This window comes from Anguilla rostrata, chromosome 2 (genome assembly GCF_018555375.3).
Source record: "Anguilla rostrata isolate EN2019 chromosome 2, ASM1855537v3, whole genome shotgun sequence".
In the NCBI taxonomy this organism is placed as follows: Eukaryota; Metazoa; Chordata; class Actinopteri; order Anguilliformes; family Anguillidae; genus Anguilla; species Anguilla rostrata.
In genome coordinates, this window is record NC_057934.1 from 29,422,014 (window position 1) to 29,437,838 (window position 15,825).

At 37.1% G+C, this 15,825-nt stretch overlaps 1 protein-coding gene across 2 annotated transcripts in view; it reads left to right on the forward strand.

The window, feature by feature from the left end:
- Positions 1-15,289, forward strand: part of LOC135247708 (integrin alpha-M-like) — a 157,874-nt gene extending 142,585 nt beyond the window's left edge. The window contains exons 26-31 of one of the 2 annotated variants that reach the window (XM_064321478.1): positions 386-427; positions 2,038-2,145; positions 2,346-2,459; positions 2,557-2,589; positions 4,736-4,846; positions 13,444-15,289. In XM_064321478.1, coding sequence (XP_064177548.1) covers positions 386-427; positions 2,038-2,145; positions 2,346-2,459; positions 2,557-2,589; positions 4,736-4,846; positions 13,444-13,611 — 576 coding nt within the window. In that variant the 3' untranslated portion in view covers positions 13,612-15,289. The remainder of the gene's footprint in view (positions 1-385; positions 428-2,037; positions 2,146-2,345; positions 2,460-2,556; positions 2,590-4,735; positions 4,847-13,443) is intronic. The other variant, XM_064321479.1, reaches the window with a different exon arrangement.
- Positions 15,290-15,825: the final 536 nt, after the last annotated feature.

Consider the following 15,825-nt stretch of genomic DNA (forward strand, 5'->3'; position numbering starts at 1 on the left):
CTATTCAGTAATTTACCATTTGCAACAGGTAGATACGTTTGCAAGATTTATTCACAGTAATTGTTTGATTTAGTTAAGCTATGATTTGAATTGTCTCCTTTTTCAAAGAAATTACATTTTTAAAAGTCCTTCTGGAAATTTTATGTTAAAAGAAAAAAAAATGCTGAAAAAGAACAGAATCTGTTGAAACGCAAGTAAATAAAGTTTAATACTAGCAGGTCAATTTGATTAGTAAAGTCTGAGCAGTAGAAAATAATATGAAAAGAATTCCAAAACTTGAAATTGAACTTGGTAGAACAAATGGCCTTAAGGGCCCAGCTTTTTTCAGTATATATGAATATATTAACATGCATTCCTAACAAATTCATATTTTCTCCTTCTCAAGAACCTAACAAGGTGTGGAAACATTTCTGATCAAAAAACACAGGTGAGTCTTTATTTCTTTCCTTTAGATCATGTTCTGCTGACATTTTTGTTGTCAGAATGAGCTCTGTGAAAAGTTAAACTCGGATATTCATCAGAGGAAAAAGAAGGGTGGCAGGCTAGGTTTTAGGACAGTGCAAAACAGCATTGTGAATGCTGCCTTAGACTAAATATTATTGCAATGTTTTATGTAGACACTTTGACCTCTGCTTTTCTCTTGTGCCATGTGAGACATGTCCCCTAAGATCATGCGTTTCTCTATTTGTGGAGAAGGAAAGCATTTGTAAAGAACAATCATCTGTGCTACACATACAGTACTATGATCGCTTGACTCGTTTAGCTTTAGCAATGTAAATATTTAACAGATATTTCATGCAACAATTTCACTGTAACATGAAGAACATTGCTTTTTCTTCAATGATTTTTCATGAAGGGGCATGGTTAGCAGTGCAGGTAAATACTATTGACTGTCAGTGAACAGGAATGCTGATCAATGCCATACTACTGACAGTCAGTAATATTTACATAAAGGATCTCTGAATAATCCAAAGAATTGTAGGAATTTCCTTTAATCTTATGTTTGTAGAAACTTTGTGGTGACTACTTCACTCGGATAATAAGGTTCAATATGAATCAGGTTTAGATTCAACAGGGCTGGTTGTAATCAAGCCTGGCTGTGTTCAATAAGCTGAATATAATTATCAATTAAATTTGGTTTATTATTTGATTGAGTAGCTAAGGGGGAAATTACTTTTTCACATGGGTGATATGGGTGTTTGATAACTTTTATTAAATAAATGAAATAATAATTTTAAAAAGCATTTTTTAAATTTACTCAGTTATTCTTAATTTAACATTACATTTTGTCTAGACAAACTAGTGATGGATTTGAAATGACATTTTCTCTTTTAGTGGCCAACGCTGGACCTAGGAAAACATAACATAATGTGTAGGAATTTCTTTGGAATAGGCCTAATGTCTACATATGTTTAGTGGTGGAAGTACTGAAGCATTTTGCATTCTGTTTTATATGAGGAAATGGAAAATTTGGGAATTTTCAGGGACTTGGTTCTTGTCTGTCAACCTTATTGTACAGGAATCATTCAAAAAAGTGTTATGTAACATTTACTGCTAGTATCATGTCTCAAAGTGGTAGAGTATAATCCAGAAATATATTTTGCCCAGAACATGGTCTTAGAGGATGTTTTTTTCTATTTTCTTTTTTCTTTTCTTCCAATCTTACTGTAAATCAGAACTTAAGATAAGGCATTAGACTAGCAAATAATTTGGGTTGGCGGTAAATTATTTGCTGGTCAGTTGTGCTCAATCTAGTTTGCTGCATGGAAAATGTAAAATCCTTTAAGTATGTAGTTCTAAAGTATTAAACAAGATGTATAATAAACAACAGTTTACGACATACGACATGGGTTGTATTTGTTTTTGTTCCTCATTAAAACCCATGCCACCAAATTGTTGTCTATGAAACATCTTGTGTAATAGTTTAGAACTACATACTTTGGTCTGAAACATTATTATACTCATTTTAATAAATAAATGAAGCAATGTCTCAGCAATGCACAAAGGAAGGTCATATTTTTGTACGTCTTGTTATAGGACTGCTCCAAAGAACACTGCAAGATAATTGAATGTAATAAATTTCCATTGAGACAACGTTCATCTGTTCTTTTCAATCTGTCTTGGAGGGTATCTTTCGTCAATAAGGTAAGGTCCAATCACATAATGCGCAGTAATATACACATATTCAAATAAAACTCCTTTAAACATGTCATCCAAAACCAATGCCCAGATGCAAAATAAAGTTCCGGAATTTGAGCCTGAGTTTGAAACTGAGTCTAGACAAACCCAAAATGAATGCATCACTGAAGCATTTGACTGCCTCTAAACATTTTTTCTCTCTTCAGACACTTATTCCCAGAAAACCTTTTTCTTTTGAAAGTTTGGAAGTGCAATTCTCAAGCTGGGTAAATCTCAGCTATGACAAAAATCGATATGTTCAAACTGTAAGCACCTCCGAGGTAAGATTTCCTCATAACATTCTAACATTTCAACATTCCAACTAGAAGGAAGGAATATGTTGAAGTGAAATTAAAACAACATTTTTCCTTTTGACAGGACCAAGATCCTACAAAATTCCACAAAGCAAAGGTACTATTGAATTGTTGAAAGACTTATGTTTGTAGGGTCATGTAGTTGTGGTAAGGGTGGCTTGGGATGGCGGGGAGTGAGGGAATGGGAGAAGGGTTCAAACTCATTAGGAATGATAGATCCAATAAGAGGGGTGAGGGTGTAGCTCTCTATGAAAAAGAAAATTTGAATATGCAGAAAATTCCAGAAATCAACTAGCTTGTGCCTTGTGAGGATAGTTGGATAAAGCTCATGGGGGAACATGAAAAGGGCCTTACGGTAGGAGTGTGTTACTGGCCGCCAGCTTCAGACAGTAGTGTGAACTCACCGCTCTTTGGAAAAATAAAACAAACTTGTTAGGATTGTGAGACTCTTATTGGGTGACTTCAAATACCTTGCTGTTAATTGGGAAATTACCTTTTTTGGCACCATGTCAATCAGCCCACAAGAAGGAAATCAATTCTGGATCTGGTGCTATGTAATGATCTGGACAGAATTTGTAGCACGGAGGTAAATGGGCCATTTGGGACTAGCAATCATTCTGCAGTTAGATTTGATGTATTATGGCAAATTAACAAGGCCTCCTCAATGGCCAGATTTGAAATTTTTTTAAACTGGAGAAATACCTGAGGACTGGAAGTGAGGAAATATAATACCAATATGTAAGAAAGGGGGCCGTACTGATCCAGGACACAGGCCTTCAAGTTTAACTTGCATCACATGTAAAATACTGGAATCTATCATTAGAGACAAGTTGGAATTATTTCTTGAAAATAGTAACATCCTGAGGGATAGCCAGCATGGCTTTCGTTAGAGAAGGTCATGTCTGATAAACCTTCTGGTAGTCTTTGAAGAAGCTACCATGTGTTGTGATTATAACGAGGCATATGATATTATCTATTTAGATTTCCAAAAGGAATTTGATAAGGTACCACATGAGAGACTTGTACAATGAAGGCAGTCGGAATTAGAGGATGTATTTCAGAGTGGATTCGGAACTGGGTACAGGGTAGAACACAAAGAGTAGTAGGAGGGATATTATCTGAGCAGGGAGCTGTTAGAAGTGGAGTCCCACAAGGATTGGTGCTGGGACCATTGCTCTTTATTATTTATATCAATGTACTTCAACAGGGACATAATGTACAGTAGTATATTAGTCAAATTTGCAGATGATACAAAACTGAGACCCAGCTAATAATTTGGGAGCTACTACAGTAATCCAAGAAGATTTAAATAAAATGCAGAATTGGGCCGAAACCTGGCATATGAAATTTAATATAGCCAAATGTAATGTTCTGCATTTGGGAAATAAAACATTAGGCAGGATTACTTTATGGGAGGAACAAAATTGGAATGTGTTTGAAAAAGACTTGGGAGTAATGGCTGTTCAAAGCCTTTCTGGTTCTTGGCACTGTGCTGTAGCAGTAAAAAAAAAAAGGCCAACAGGATGCTGGGATATATAGCCAAAAGTACTGAGAATAAATCCAAGGAAGTTATCTTATCTTATTAACTTATCTTATACAATACATTTGTTAGACCACACTTGGAGTATTGTGTGCAGTTCTGGGGACCATACTACAAGAAAGATATAGAGGCTCTGGAAAATGAGGAAAGACTTAAGATGCTTAACCTCTTCAAGCTTAGTAAAAGGAGAATCGGGTTATTTGATTGAGGCTTTTAAATTCATTTAGGGGATCAACAGAGAGAACTACAAGAGATTCTTCAGGTTGAGTTCTGTTAGTAGAACAAGGGGACATAAATGTAAATTAACAAAAGGTAGATTCCATACATACATTAGGAAGAATTCTTTCACACAGAGAGTAGTCAATGTGTGGAATAGCCTGCCAGGTCACGTAGTAGAGGCAGAAACTCTGGGGATTTTGAAGACTAGGCTTAATACAGTGTTAGATACTAGTTAGATCTAGTCTGTAGATAATCAGAGCACTAATTTAGTTAGGAAAATGGCGAGCATTTTTGGGCTAAATGGCCTGTTCTCGTCATTATATTATGTTATGTTATGATATGTTATGTTATGTTATCTTGTAAGCCAGCATGGCCAAATTTCTATTTCTTCTATCCCTTTAATATTACAACATTTTTTATGAATTTGTTATTTCTATTACTGTAGTTCACTGTTAATCTGTTGTATCATTTAATGATCTTCCAGATTGACTGCCGAGTTGAATTAATAATTCCACCCAACAAAATTGTGATCTGTGGGGTTGGAGCTGGAGGAGGATTTTTAGTGCTGGTCATCATTTTTGCGATCCTGTGGAGGGTGAGTGTCTCTGGTGTGGTAATAAACAGTTATTTAGTTTTATTTAAAATGTGCGTTTGTTAAAGGCATACCATGCATGATTTTTAGCTGAAAAAATATTATAAATAACTACGCTAAGGCATATTTATGATGCATTAGAAATCTCAGTCTTCACACATTTTCACCAAATTTGTGCACCTTTACCTGTATTTGTGATTCTAAAATGTGTTTGGGACATTTCTAGATGCAGTACCTTTTCTGTGTGCGGAGGGGTGTACTGTAGACTGTGGACTGTAGAGCTAGCTTGCAAAGAAGTCCAGATACAGCAAAGCAAAAAGACAAGTTGACAGGGCTCGTTCAAGAACTAGAGTTAACCTTGGAATTGCTTTTAATCTGTGGCTGAAGCTGAAGTTCACCAAGGGGATTAAAAGTGACGTGGAGTTGGCTTGTTTTCTGTTTAACCTGTAAGTAACATTACCGGCAATGTGAAGGTGGTGAAAAAAGGACTTGAATGAGGGTATGAAATGTTCTAATTTACTGTTTCAATGATAAGACCACTATTACATTCAATATAACAGAATTTATTAAGCAATAATCAAATTTGCATTCTTACTGTCTTACTGCATTCTCATAGTCACTTATTTCACAGTACTAACGTTACCTCTAGCTATCCAGCTAGCTACGTTAGGTGGGGTAATTTACTCGGCATGAGTGGGTGGACTTGAAGATGGCGGAGAAGACTTCTTTGACTGAAAACACAGGCTAAGAAATCCTGCATAGTGTGCCTTTAATGACTGAAAATTAACAGTACAACTGTTCTTAAGATACTATGAAGTCACTAATGCCATATAACATGACAAAAGATAGCTTGGTAGTCTGTCCATGAATGGAAGGTGCACATAGTACTGGAAAAAGGATCGCCAATAATGTTGATATCTATCTTTTTGGGAAAGGAAAGTATTACTTGTTTTTCTATGAACATGTATTTCATTGCAAAGGCATTGAGACCGTTGTGTCAAATTGGTTGTTTTTCCTGTGTATACATCTAATTTGTATTTCAAATCCAGTATTGACTATGAGGAAAAATTTCTGCATTATTTCATATGGTTTTTAAACAGACATTGAACTAGATTACAACGCCAATCAATGATTCAATATCCCCTATTTAAAGTCAGCATAAGTACTGGGACAAATGATCAGGGTTCGTACGGTCATGAAAAACCTGGAAAAGTCATTGAAATTTAAAATGCAATTTCCAGGCCCTGGAAAAGTTATGGAAAATAATGTTTTTTGAAAAGTTTTGGAAAAGTAATGGAAATATAGCTAAAGTTGCATCAAATACAATTGCTAATTAATCCAATCATAAAAATGGTATGTATAGTAATAGAACGTAAATTGGCACGTAACCTTCGCGGTATTTTGGTGGTGAGAGAAGTTAATTCGGTCTGGGTCAGTCTGTTTGCAGGCACGCCCAACAGGCACGCTTCTGCTAATGTAGCAGTTAGTAAACGTAGGCCCCATTGTGCCAACAATATGCCAGGGAAGTGCAGCTTCAATAATATATCAGGGCTCGAAATTAACTTTTTTACTTGGTAGCACTGGTGCTCTCAATTTAAAAAAGTTAGGAGCACCCACCAAAATGTAAGGAGCACCAACAATATATGCAATAGATTTTTTATTGATAAAAAACGACAATATAACAGTACGGTTTACAAGTAACAGTTAAACTGTCACGCCTAAAATGTGTCGACTCTTCAAGGAATTGCGTGTTATGCATTCAAACGACAAAGCGCTTCTCGTCACATTAATACCACTAATTAAATCAACCGCCAGTAAACTGCATCGGAGAAATTAGCTGTTTCAACCGGGTCGCTACACAAAACACTACGTTAATGTTTCAAAAAAAATGCCGTAATCGTTCGCTTCAAATTTTCAGCTTTCGATAACACTAATAAATTGAACATAAACTTTTGTCTTCAGGTAACATAAGTAAACGCATTAGCTCTCTGTGTCGCGTGACAGTGGAGTGCTGCAGAAGGGAGTGATTGAAGGCTAATATTAACCAATTTAAAATCAGCATTAAAGGTAAGAATGTCAAGCTCACGATTGGTTAGAAGGGTCACCGTCAGCTCACAAGGCACACACTGAGTGTACTAACTAGCGAATGTACAGAGGAAGAGACGTTCGACTGAAAAAAAAAAAAAAAAAAAGGTTGCACCAGAACAATTATTTGCACTCGCACAAATGCTCCCAATTATATTTCGAAGTCGCACAGATTAAATTTTGGGAGCATATGCGACCAAAATGGTCGCAATTTCGAGCCCTGTTTGAGACATTGACAAAATGTTAAACTATTCGAATTAAAATATGAAAGAATGTATCTAAGTGTGTCTGTCTGGTGTTTATTTGTTTTAGAGAGGCACCATATGTTTCAGATGCAGACCTAATTTTACTTAGTGTTACAATAAATAATTTTAAATCGTCCCGCTGAGATAAAGTCATTTGTTTTGGTCATGGAAATTCAGTTAAAGGTTGTGGAGAAGTCATGGAAAAGTCATTGAAAATCATTGGTGAAAAAGTGTATGAACCCTGAATGATGTTTTGATAAATGTATAACTTGGAATAATATTTGAAATATTTCCTTGCATATAGGTTTTAGCGATTTCGGTTGCCATTCAGATTCTGCTTATCAAATCTGGTTCTTATCAAATCCTAGTTCCCGCCAAAATAGATTTCCCACCATTCTTGCTGTGTTTCCCAGACAGTGTTTCCCACCAAAATAGATTTCCCACCGCCCAAAAAGATCTTCTTTAAAAAAGGAAGGCTAGAGGAGGAGGAGGAAGAAACTGCATCACAGATGGTTTCCGTAACATTACTGTTAATGTTAACAGTTAGTTAGCTCCCTCGCAATCTCAGAACGCCCCCCTTGAAAAACCTTATTCTAGACTGTTCTGCTTCCAAATTTTGGTAGCATGACAATGCCCCCGACCACATAGCGATGTGCATGTAGAAATGATTTTGTCGAGATGAATGTGGAAGAACTTGATTGGCCTGCACAGAGCCCTGACCTCAACCCCATCCAACACCTGGATCAGTTGGAAAGCCAACCGTGACCCAGGCCTAATCGCCCAATCAGTGCCCAACCTCACTAATGCTCTTCTGGCTGAATGGAAGCAAATCCCTGCAGCAATGCTGCAACATCTTGCCTAAAGTCTTCCCAGAAAAGTGCAGATTGTTATAGCTGCAATGGGTGGACCAACTCCATAATAATGCCCATAATTTTGGATGAGATGTTGGATGTCAGGTGTCCACATAATTTCAGCCATGTAGTTTTTATGCAGTTTCGTGATGATCTGACAAAGCATTCACAATTCATTTCAGACTCCACAGATTCTTCAAAGCCTAATTTGGTGACAAGCTTAAAGAGTAATTACGCTCTCAATCAGGTTTTTAAAAAAAGCTGTAAGCAAGTTTCTATGCCTACTTTATAGCGAAACATTTTCATCCATCTTTTATGTCAACATTCCTGAAATACCATTTGGTACAAAAAAGTTGGTGAAAAAGCATCTTTTTACTGCTCTATAATGTTTGAAATTTTCTTTCTGAATTCCACTCTAGCCCCACGGCAATCATGATGTCTTTTTATGATTCTTTTTGCTACACTGTAAAACGTCTTTGTGACAGTTCTCTGTTAAAAGTTCTGTACAAAGGGCCGTCTGGGCAGTGCAGAGGTATAAGCACTCGCCTACCACCAGAGACCCGGGTTCAATCCCCGGCAGCGGTACTTCCAGCTTGGTCAGACGTTCCTACGAACACAATTGGCAGTGTTCGCAGGTGGGAAGCCGATGAGGGTATGAGTCCTGATTATTGCATTAGCGACTCCTACTGGTTGGCGCCTGTTCAGCAGGGAGGGGATCTGGGGGAGATAGCGTGAACCTCTGCACGCGTTACACTCTCCCAGTGAAACTCCTCGCTGTCAGGTGAAAAGAAGCGGCTGGCGACTCCACATGTACCGGAGGAGGCATGTAGTAGTCTACACCCTCCCCAGACCAACAGAGGATAGCGCATCGACCAGGACCGTGATTCACACAGGGAATTGGTATAACGACTAAATTGGGGAGAAAATGGGAGAAAAATGGCAAAAAAAGAAGTTCTATACAAATTGAATTGAACGTCAGAGTATCTCTTTAGAGGTACTACTACATCATAAATGTCAATCATGATATCCAGCCTGAAAATTGCCAACCACAAATTTTTCTGTTTACTTTTTAATCCCTTCGCACCAAATCTGACCAATCCTGACCCCTTTAAGGAGTGTTGTAATTAAGGCTTTATAACACCAGATGTGAGCACTACAGAGACTTAAAATGGCTTAAATGAAGCAAAACACTTTTCATAATTTAGGTAGCAATAAAGTGCCACAAATGCACTTATCTTGGCAAAAATGAAGCTGTTCTCCATCAGTTTGAAATGAAATACTGATTCACGAATATATAACAGATAAAGATTATGAATATATAACAGATAAAACTATACATGTTCTAGATCTTAAAGTCCTTGCCCACAAGTGTGCACTATCTCAGGGTGATGTGCAGAACTACTAAAGGTCTATGAAGAAAAAAGAAAGCAGTGTCCCTTAATATCTCCAAAACTATGTAAAATGTCTAAATTGTGCATTACTGTAAATTACAATCAAAATCATATTTCACTACAAATCAACTGTTTCGACTCACAAAACTCACTTCCGCATAATTTTCATGGGGGAATTACTATCTTTTCATCAGTATAGGATTAAAGATTTCTAGGGGTCCAAAATCCTATCCAAAATTGATGAAAAAACATTGTGAAACAATGTGTTACACATACCTTAATATGTAATCATTCACACTTGTATGTTGTATGTTGTTCTGTACTCTACAATGTGTAATAATTTGTTGCATGTGGATAGGATGACATTTTAAATGTCACTATTTACTCCAAGGGAAATTTTACATTCATCTAGCCCGCAGTAAATTTGAGTGAGTATTTTCCATGCCCTGTGACAACGGTAGCCCATGGACATACTAATATCCCATGTTATATACAATAAGATTACAATAAAATAATATTCCACCATCACAGATTTTTCTCAACATAATAAACAGGATTTTCTGAACACTGCTTAAGTATTTTAAGACAGCAGATGTTGGAAGTGCAAATAGCTTAATGCAGGACTAGGACATATGCTGGCTGAATGTTCTATATTAAATTAATTTTGGAATAGAATATTTTTTGATATTTGAAGGATAACTAGAGGCAATGTGAGTTAGTGTATAGCCTCAGTCATTTCAGTTGAGTAAACGCTATGTAAAAAAAAAAAAGTTGTGTAAGTCGCTCTGGATAAAAGCGTCCGCTAAATGCCTGTATTAAGTTTATTGAACACAGCTAGGCTTGATTGCAGCCAGCCCTGTTGAATCTAAAGCTCACTCAGCATCAGAGTGAAGTAGTCACCACAAAGTTGTCAACCACACTATGCCACAATCAAAGGAAATTCCAGAACAGATGAGGGAAAAAGTTGTTGAAATACAGTCTCGAAAGGGTAACAAAGCCATTACTAATGCTCTGGGACTCCACTGAACCACAATCAGAGTTATCTCCAAAATACTTGGAAAAGTGGTGAATCTTTCCAGTTGTGGCTGGCCTGCCAAAATTTTTCCAAGGGCACGGCGACAACTCATCCAGTAAGTCATAAAAGATACCATAAACACATCCAAAGAACTGCAGGCCTCTCTAGCGACAGCTAGGTTCAGTGTTCATGACTCCACAATAAGAAAGAGACTGGGCAAAAATGGGATGGGATTGATGGGAGAGTAAAAAGGTGGAAACCACTGCTAACCAAGAGAAACCTCCATCCTCATCTCACATTTTCAAAAGAAGCACTTTCATGATCCGCAAGCCTTTTGGGATAATATGCTATGATTTAAAATTGGATGACATAGGTCCAATTATGTCTGGGTTAAAGCAAATACAGAATTTCACAGTATGAGCATCATACCAACTGTCAAAAAAGGTGGCGGCAGTGTGATGGTGTGGGGATGCTTTGCTGCCTCACGACTGGAGGACTTGCCACTACTGAAGGAGCCATGAATTCTGCTCTTTACTGGAGTGGCTTTGTCAAACTCCAGACTTGAACCGAATAGCGATGCTGAGGCAGAACCTGAAATGCGCAGTTCAAAAACAGTTCATGCTGAAAAACCTACCAATTTGTCTGAATTAAAGCAGTTCTACAAAGAAGCGAGGGATGAAATTCTTCCACAGCGATGTGAAAAACTGATATCAAATTGCAGGAAGCGTTTCATTGCAGTTACTGCTGATAAAGGTGGTGCACCCATTTATTAGGTTTAAAGCCCTATTCACACGGGACTAGTATTACCTGGGGACCTCATGTGATTTAGAAATTAACCCCCCACGTCTGTGTTCCGTGCGGCGCATTCGCACGGGATAAGCGAAGTCTGTATTTTACTCGAATTTACTGACATTATCCCCCTGGATATGATTGAAAATGTCAAGGCTGTGCTCTGCGTAACAGTAAAATACGACCCCAAATCACCGAGATGCCCATTTGCACGGGACTAATATTATCACATGACCTCTGGGTTTGGCGAAATGTGGTAGGTAATTTGCAGTGGAATTTTTACTTTACAAATTACAGACATGGCAGATTCGCACGGGATTAAGATCTAGAAGATTACTAGAGGTCCCCAAGTGATACTAGTCCCGTGCGAATAGGGCTTAAGACAGCAATTCATTGTCACTTGGGTGATATGGGTGTTTAACTTTTTCATTAAATAAACAAAATAGTAATTTTAAAAATGTGTTTTGTGTCTACTGAGGTTATAATATTAATTTTTATTCAATGATCTGAAACCATTCAGTGCATAATAAATATGCACTGAATGGAAATCAGGGAGGGGGCACTATTTTTTCACAGCACTATATTTGGATGAATTTAGTGGACAGTAAGACAGGACTCCTTACTTACAGACTATTGTTCAACAATATGGTCAAGTGCGGCAAAAAATACCTGTATGAGCTGCTTACTGACACTGATTTGAATTATTGAACTGAATAATTGAATTGACTGAACCGAATTACTGAGGTTCCTTCGTACTTATGTAATGAAAAAGTACTTTTCTATTTTTTATTTTATTTTGTAAGAAGAAAATCAGTTTTATGTTTTGGACACAGGGTTCGTACAGTCATGAAAAACCTGGAAAAGTCATTGAAATTTAAAATGCAATTTCCAAGTTTTGGAAAGGTAATGGAAATATAGCTAAAGTTGCATCAAATACAATTGCTAATTAATCCAATCATAAAAATAGTATGTATAGTAATAAAACGTAAATTGGCACGTAACCTTTGCGGTATTTTGGTGGTGTGAGAAGTTAATTCGGTCTGGCTCAGTCTGTTTACAGGCACGCCCAACAGGCACGCTTCTGCTGATGTAGCAGTTAGTAAACATAGGCCCTACTGTGCCAACAATATTCCAGGGAAGTGCAGCTTCAATAATATATCAGGGCTCGAAATGAACTTTTTTACTTGGTAGCACTGGTGCTCCCAACTTCAAAAAGTTAGGAGCACCCACCAAAATGTAAGGAGCACCAACAATATATGCAATAGATTTTTTATTGATAAAAAATGACAGTATAACAGTACGGTTTACAAGTAACAGTTAAACTGTCACGCCTAAAATGTGTCGACTCTTCAAGGAATTGCGTGTTATGCATTCAAACGACAAAGCGCTTCTCGTCACATTAATACCGCTAATTAAATCAACCGCCAGTAAACTGCATCGGAGAAATTAGCTGTTTCAACCGGGTCGCTACACAAAACACTACGTTAATGTTTCAAAAAAAATGCCGTAATCGTTCGCTTCAACTTTTCAGCTTTCGATAACGCTAATAAATTGAACATAAACTTTTGTCTTCAGGTAACATAAGTTAACGCATTAGCTTTCTGTGTCGCATGACAGTGGAGTGCTGCAAAAGGGAGTGATTGAAGGCTAATATTAACCAATTTAAAATCTGCATTAAAGGTAAGAATGTCAAGCTCACGATTGGTTAGAAGAGTCACCGTCAGCTCACAAGGCACATACTGAGTGTACTAACTAGCGAATGTACAGAGGAAGAGACGTTCGACTGAAAAAAGAAAGAAAAAAAAGGTTGCACCAGAACAATTATTTGCACTCGCACAAATGCTCCCAATTATATTTCGAGGTCGCACAGATTAAATTTCGGGAGCATAAGCGACCAAAATGGTTGCAATTTCGAGCCCTGTTTGAGACATTGGCAAAAATGTTAAACTATTTGAATTAAAATATGAAAGAATGTATCTAAGTGTGTCTGTCTGGTGTTTATTTGTTTTAGAGAGGCACCATATGTTTCAGATGCAGACCTAATTTTACTTAGTGTTACAATAAATAATTTTAAATCGTCCTGCTGAGATAACATCATTTGTTTTGGTCATGGAAATTCAGTTAAAGGTTGTGGAGAAGTCATGGAAAAGTCATTGAAAATCATTGGTGAAAAAGTGTATGAACCCTGTGGACAGTGTGTTTGACAGTGTTCCTTTTTCCACAGCTTGGGTTCTTCAAGAGAAAGAGGCCTCCTTCACTTTCAGCAAATGATGAAATGAATGCAGACTCCATGGTGCTATTCAATAGTGAAGATGAAAAAGAAAATCAAAAGAAGGATGCCTCAGAAGAAGATCCATCCTGTGATACTAAGGCAGATTACTCAGCCATTTAATAATTTAGTCAATAGGAAAGGCAAAGAGAGGGAAAAGTATCAATAATGCCTTTTTATGTCAATTTGTTTTGTTTTTTTACTGGAAAGTGCAAATAATTACCAACATTTGTTGAAACTTACGCATTCTTTATTGTACATCCTTAGATGTTTATTACACAAGCAGAATTGCAGTTGCAAGAATATGTTATAACAATGCTAATTTCATTAGTTTGCTTGTTAAAGGTGCAGTGTGTAGAATTTAGTGGCATCTAGTGGAACGGACTTGGCAGAAATGGAATATAATATTCATAAATACGTTTTAATTAGTGTATAATCCCATGAAAATAAGAATTGTTGTGTTTTTGTTACCTTAGAATGAGCCCTTTATATTTACATAGGGAGCGGGTCCTCTTCCACAGAGGCCGCCATGTTGCACCACCATGTTTCTACAGTAGCCCAGAACGGACAAACCGCTCTAGGGAGGGCATATCGTGTTTTTTTCCCCCGCATTTTTAATTTTAGTGGGTGGCTCGAATGCACCGGTTGGAAGACGAAGAAGAAGAAAGAAGAGACTGAGTGGTCATATATTGTCTTGGACAATCCGTTTGTGAAATATACGCGCATTTGTGATGCCTGGGTACGCCTACCTTCCAAAATAGCTGTGCGTAATACCACACGTGTTGTTTACGGCGTTGTCGTCCTTTTTAGTACAGCCTGGCTTGAGTGACAATCCATTTATTCAGTAGGTGAGAGTATAAGCTTTCTAACGATGTATAATGTCTAATTTTGCTTTTGGAATAGTGTTTTATTGTTCAGCGTTATCGAAAGTTGGCATTCACTCTGTGGTAGCAGTAAAAGACGCTCCACCTAACGAAACGTTGTCAACCATTTTTCGTAATTTCTTTGAAAATACAATTATTATTGAGGACTTCTGGGCATAGCTAAGCCATATGTTTGCTGATAGACCCATCTGACATCGTTTTCTGGAGCAAAACAGAAGCGGATAGAAATATATCATTGATTTACTGTCTCTATCTATTGAAAACAGATAAGATTTTATCATTGCTATGTAAGTATTACTGCTCAAAATATTTTGGTTATATACGTTATTTTTGAAATTGAGTGTCTTTAAATAGGTTAGTGGTATTTTATAATGAGGATATTTCACACTGTAATGTAAGCGTTAGTTAGTAGTGTAGCCTAATAGTTTTTGTGACGCATCATGCCTTTCTATGATTTACCATGCAAAGCAGCTAACGTTAGAAATAAAACGCCACCACAATGCGGAACAATTAACAGTCATAATCGCTATCTTACTTGTAAGCTATGACCTATAGTATTACAGGCTAAATAACTAAATACAATTTATAAATCTATCAAGGAACCTCATCACTTGACACTTGACTACTCGATGCTGTTGTAGACGATGACATCATTTTTGGAACTTACAGGCCACCGTAGGTTCTCCTATGTCGTTGGAAAGGGAGTGGTGAGGGGAGGTGGGGTATTCAGTTGGTTGCAATCTGCAACCTGTACCTTTAAGCCAGTGTATTAATAAATCATTAATTAATCATTAATAATGTATGCCTTTGTATCTTTGAGGATATATCCTGAGCCCTCTCTTACTGCAATGATATTCTGTGAACTGTGTTACTTTCTAAAATGCCCTCACATGATAATAAAAGCTTTTCTGTCTTTATACAGACTTTTTAAACCAATAGTTCGCATGACGAAAACATTCAACCAGGTGGCCACTTGTTTTTAACACTGGGAAAGTTGAGACAGAGTTTTTACCCCCCAATATTGGGTTTATAAATGCTGTCCAGAAAGTTATGCCCCATACCTGTATAGTGGACAGCAAAGAAATTTTCTTAACATACATTTATTTGCAGCAGTATCATTATCTTGATATAATTACAATGATACTAGAAAACTAAGCAGATTATGACAGACTGAGCTAGATTGCTTGCTAGCTGACTCACAACAGTCTCTTTGCTGTAACTATATAACTGTAGCTCACATGCAGCTAAACAAAAACACCATAAATGTAGCCAGCTAGTTATAGCAAGCAATCTTGGTCTGGAATATCATCATGTTAGTTATGTTGACTGTAACGATGACATAGATTTGTAGATACTTACCATCTAGCTGGCTGGGTTTAAATGCTACAAGTTACAGTATTCTTGTGGGTTTATGCTTTTTTTGGATAATTTGCTGATCTGATGTTACATGTCA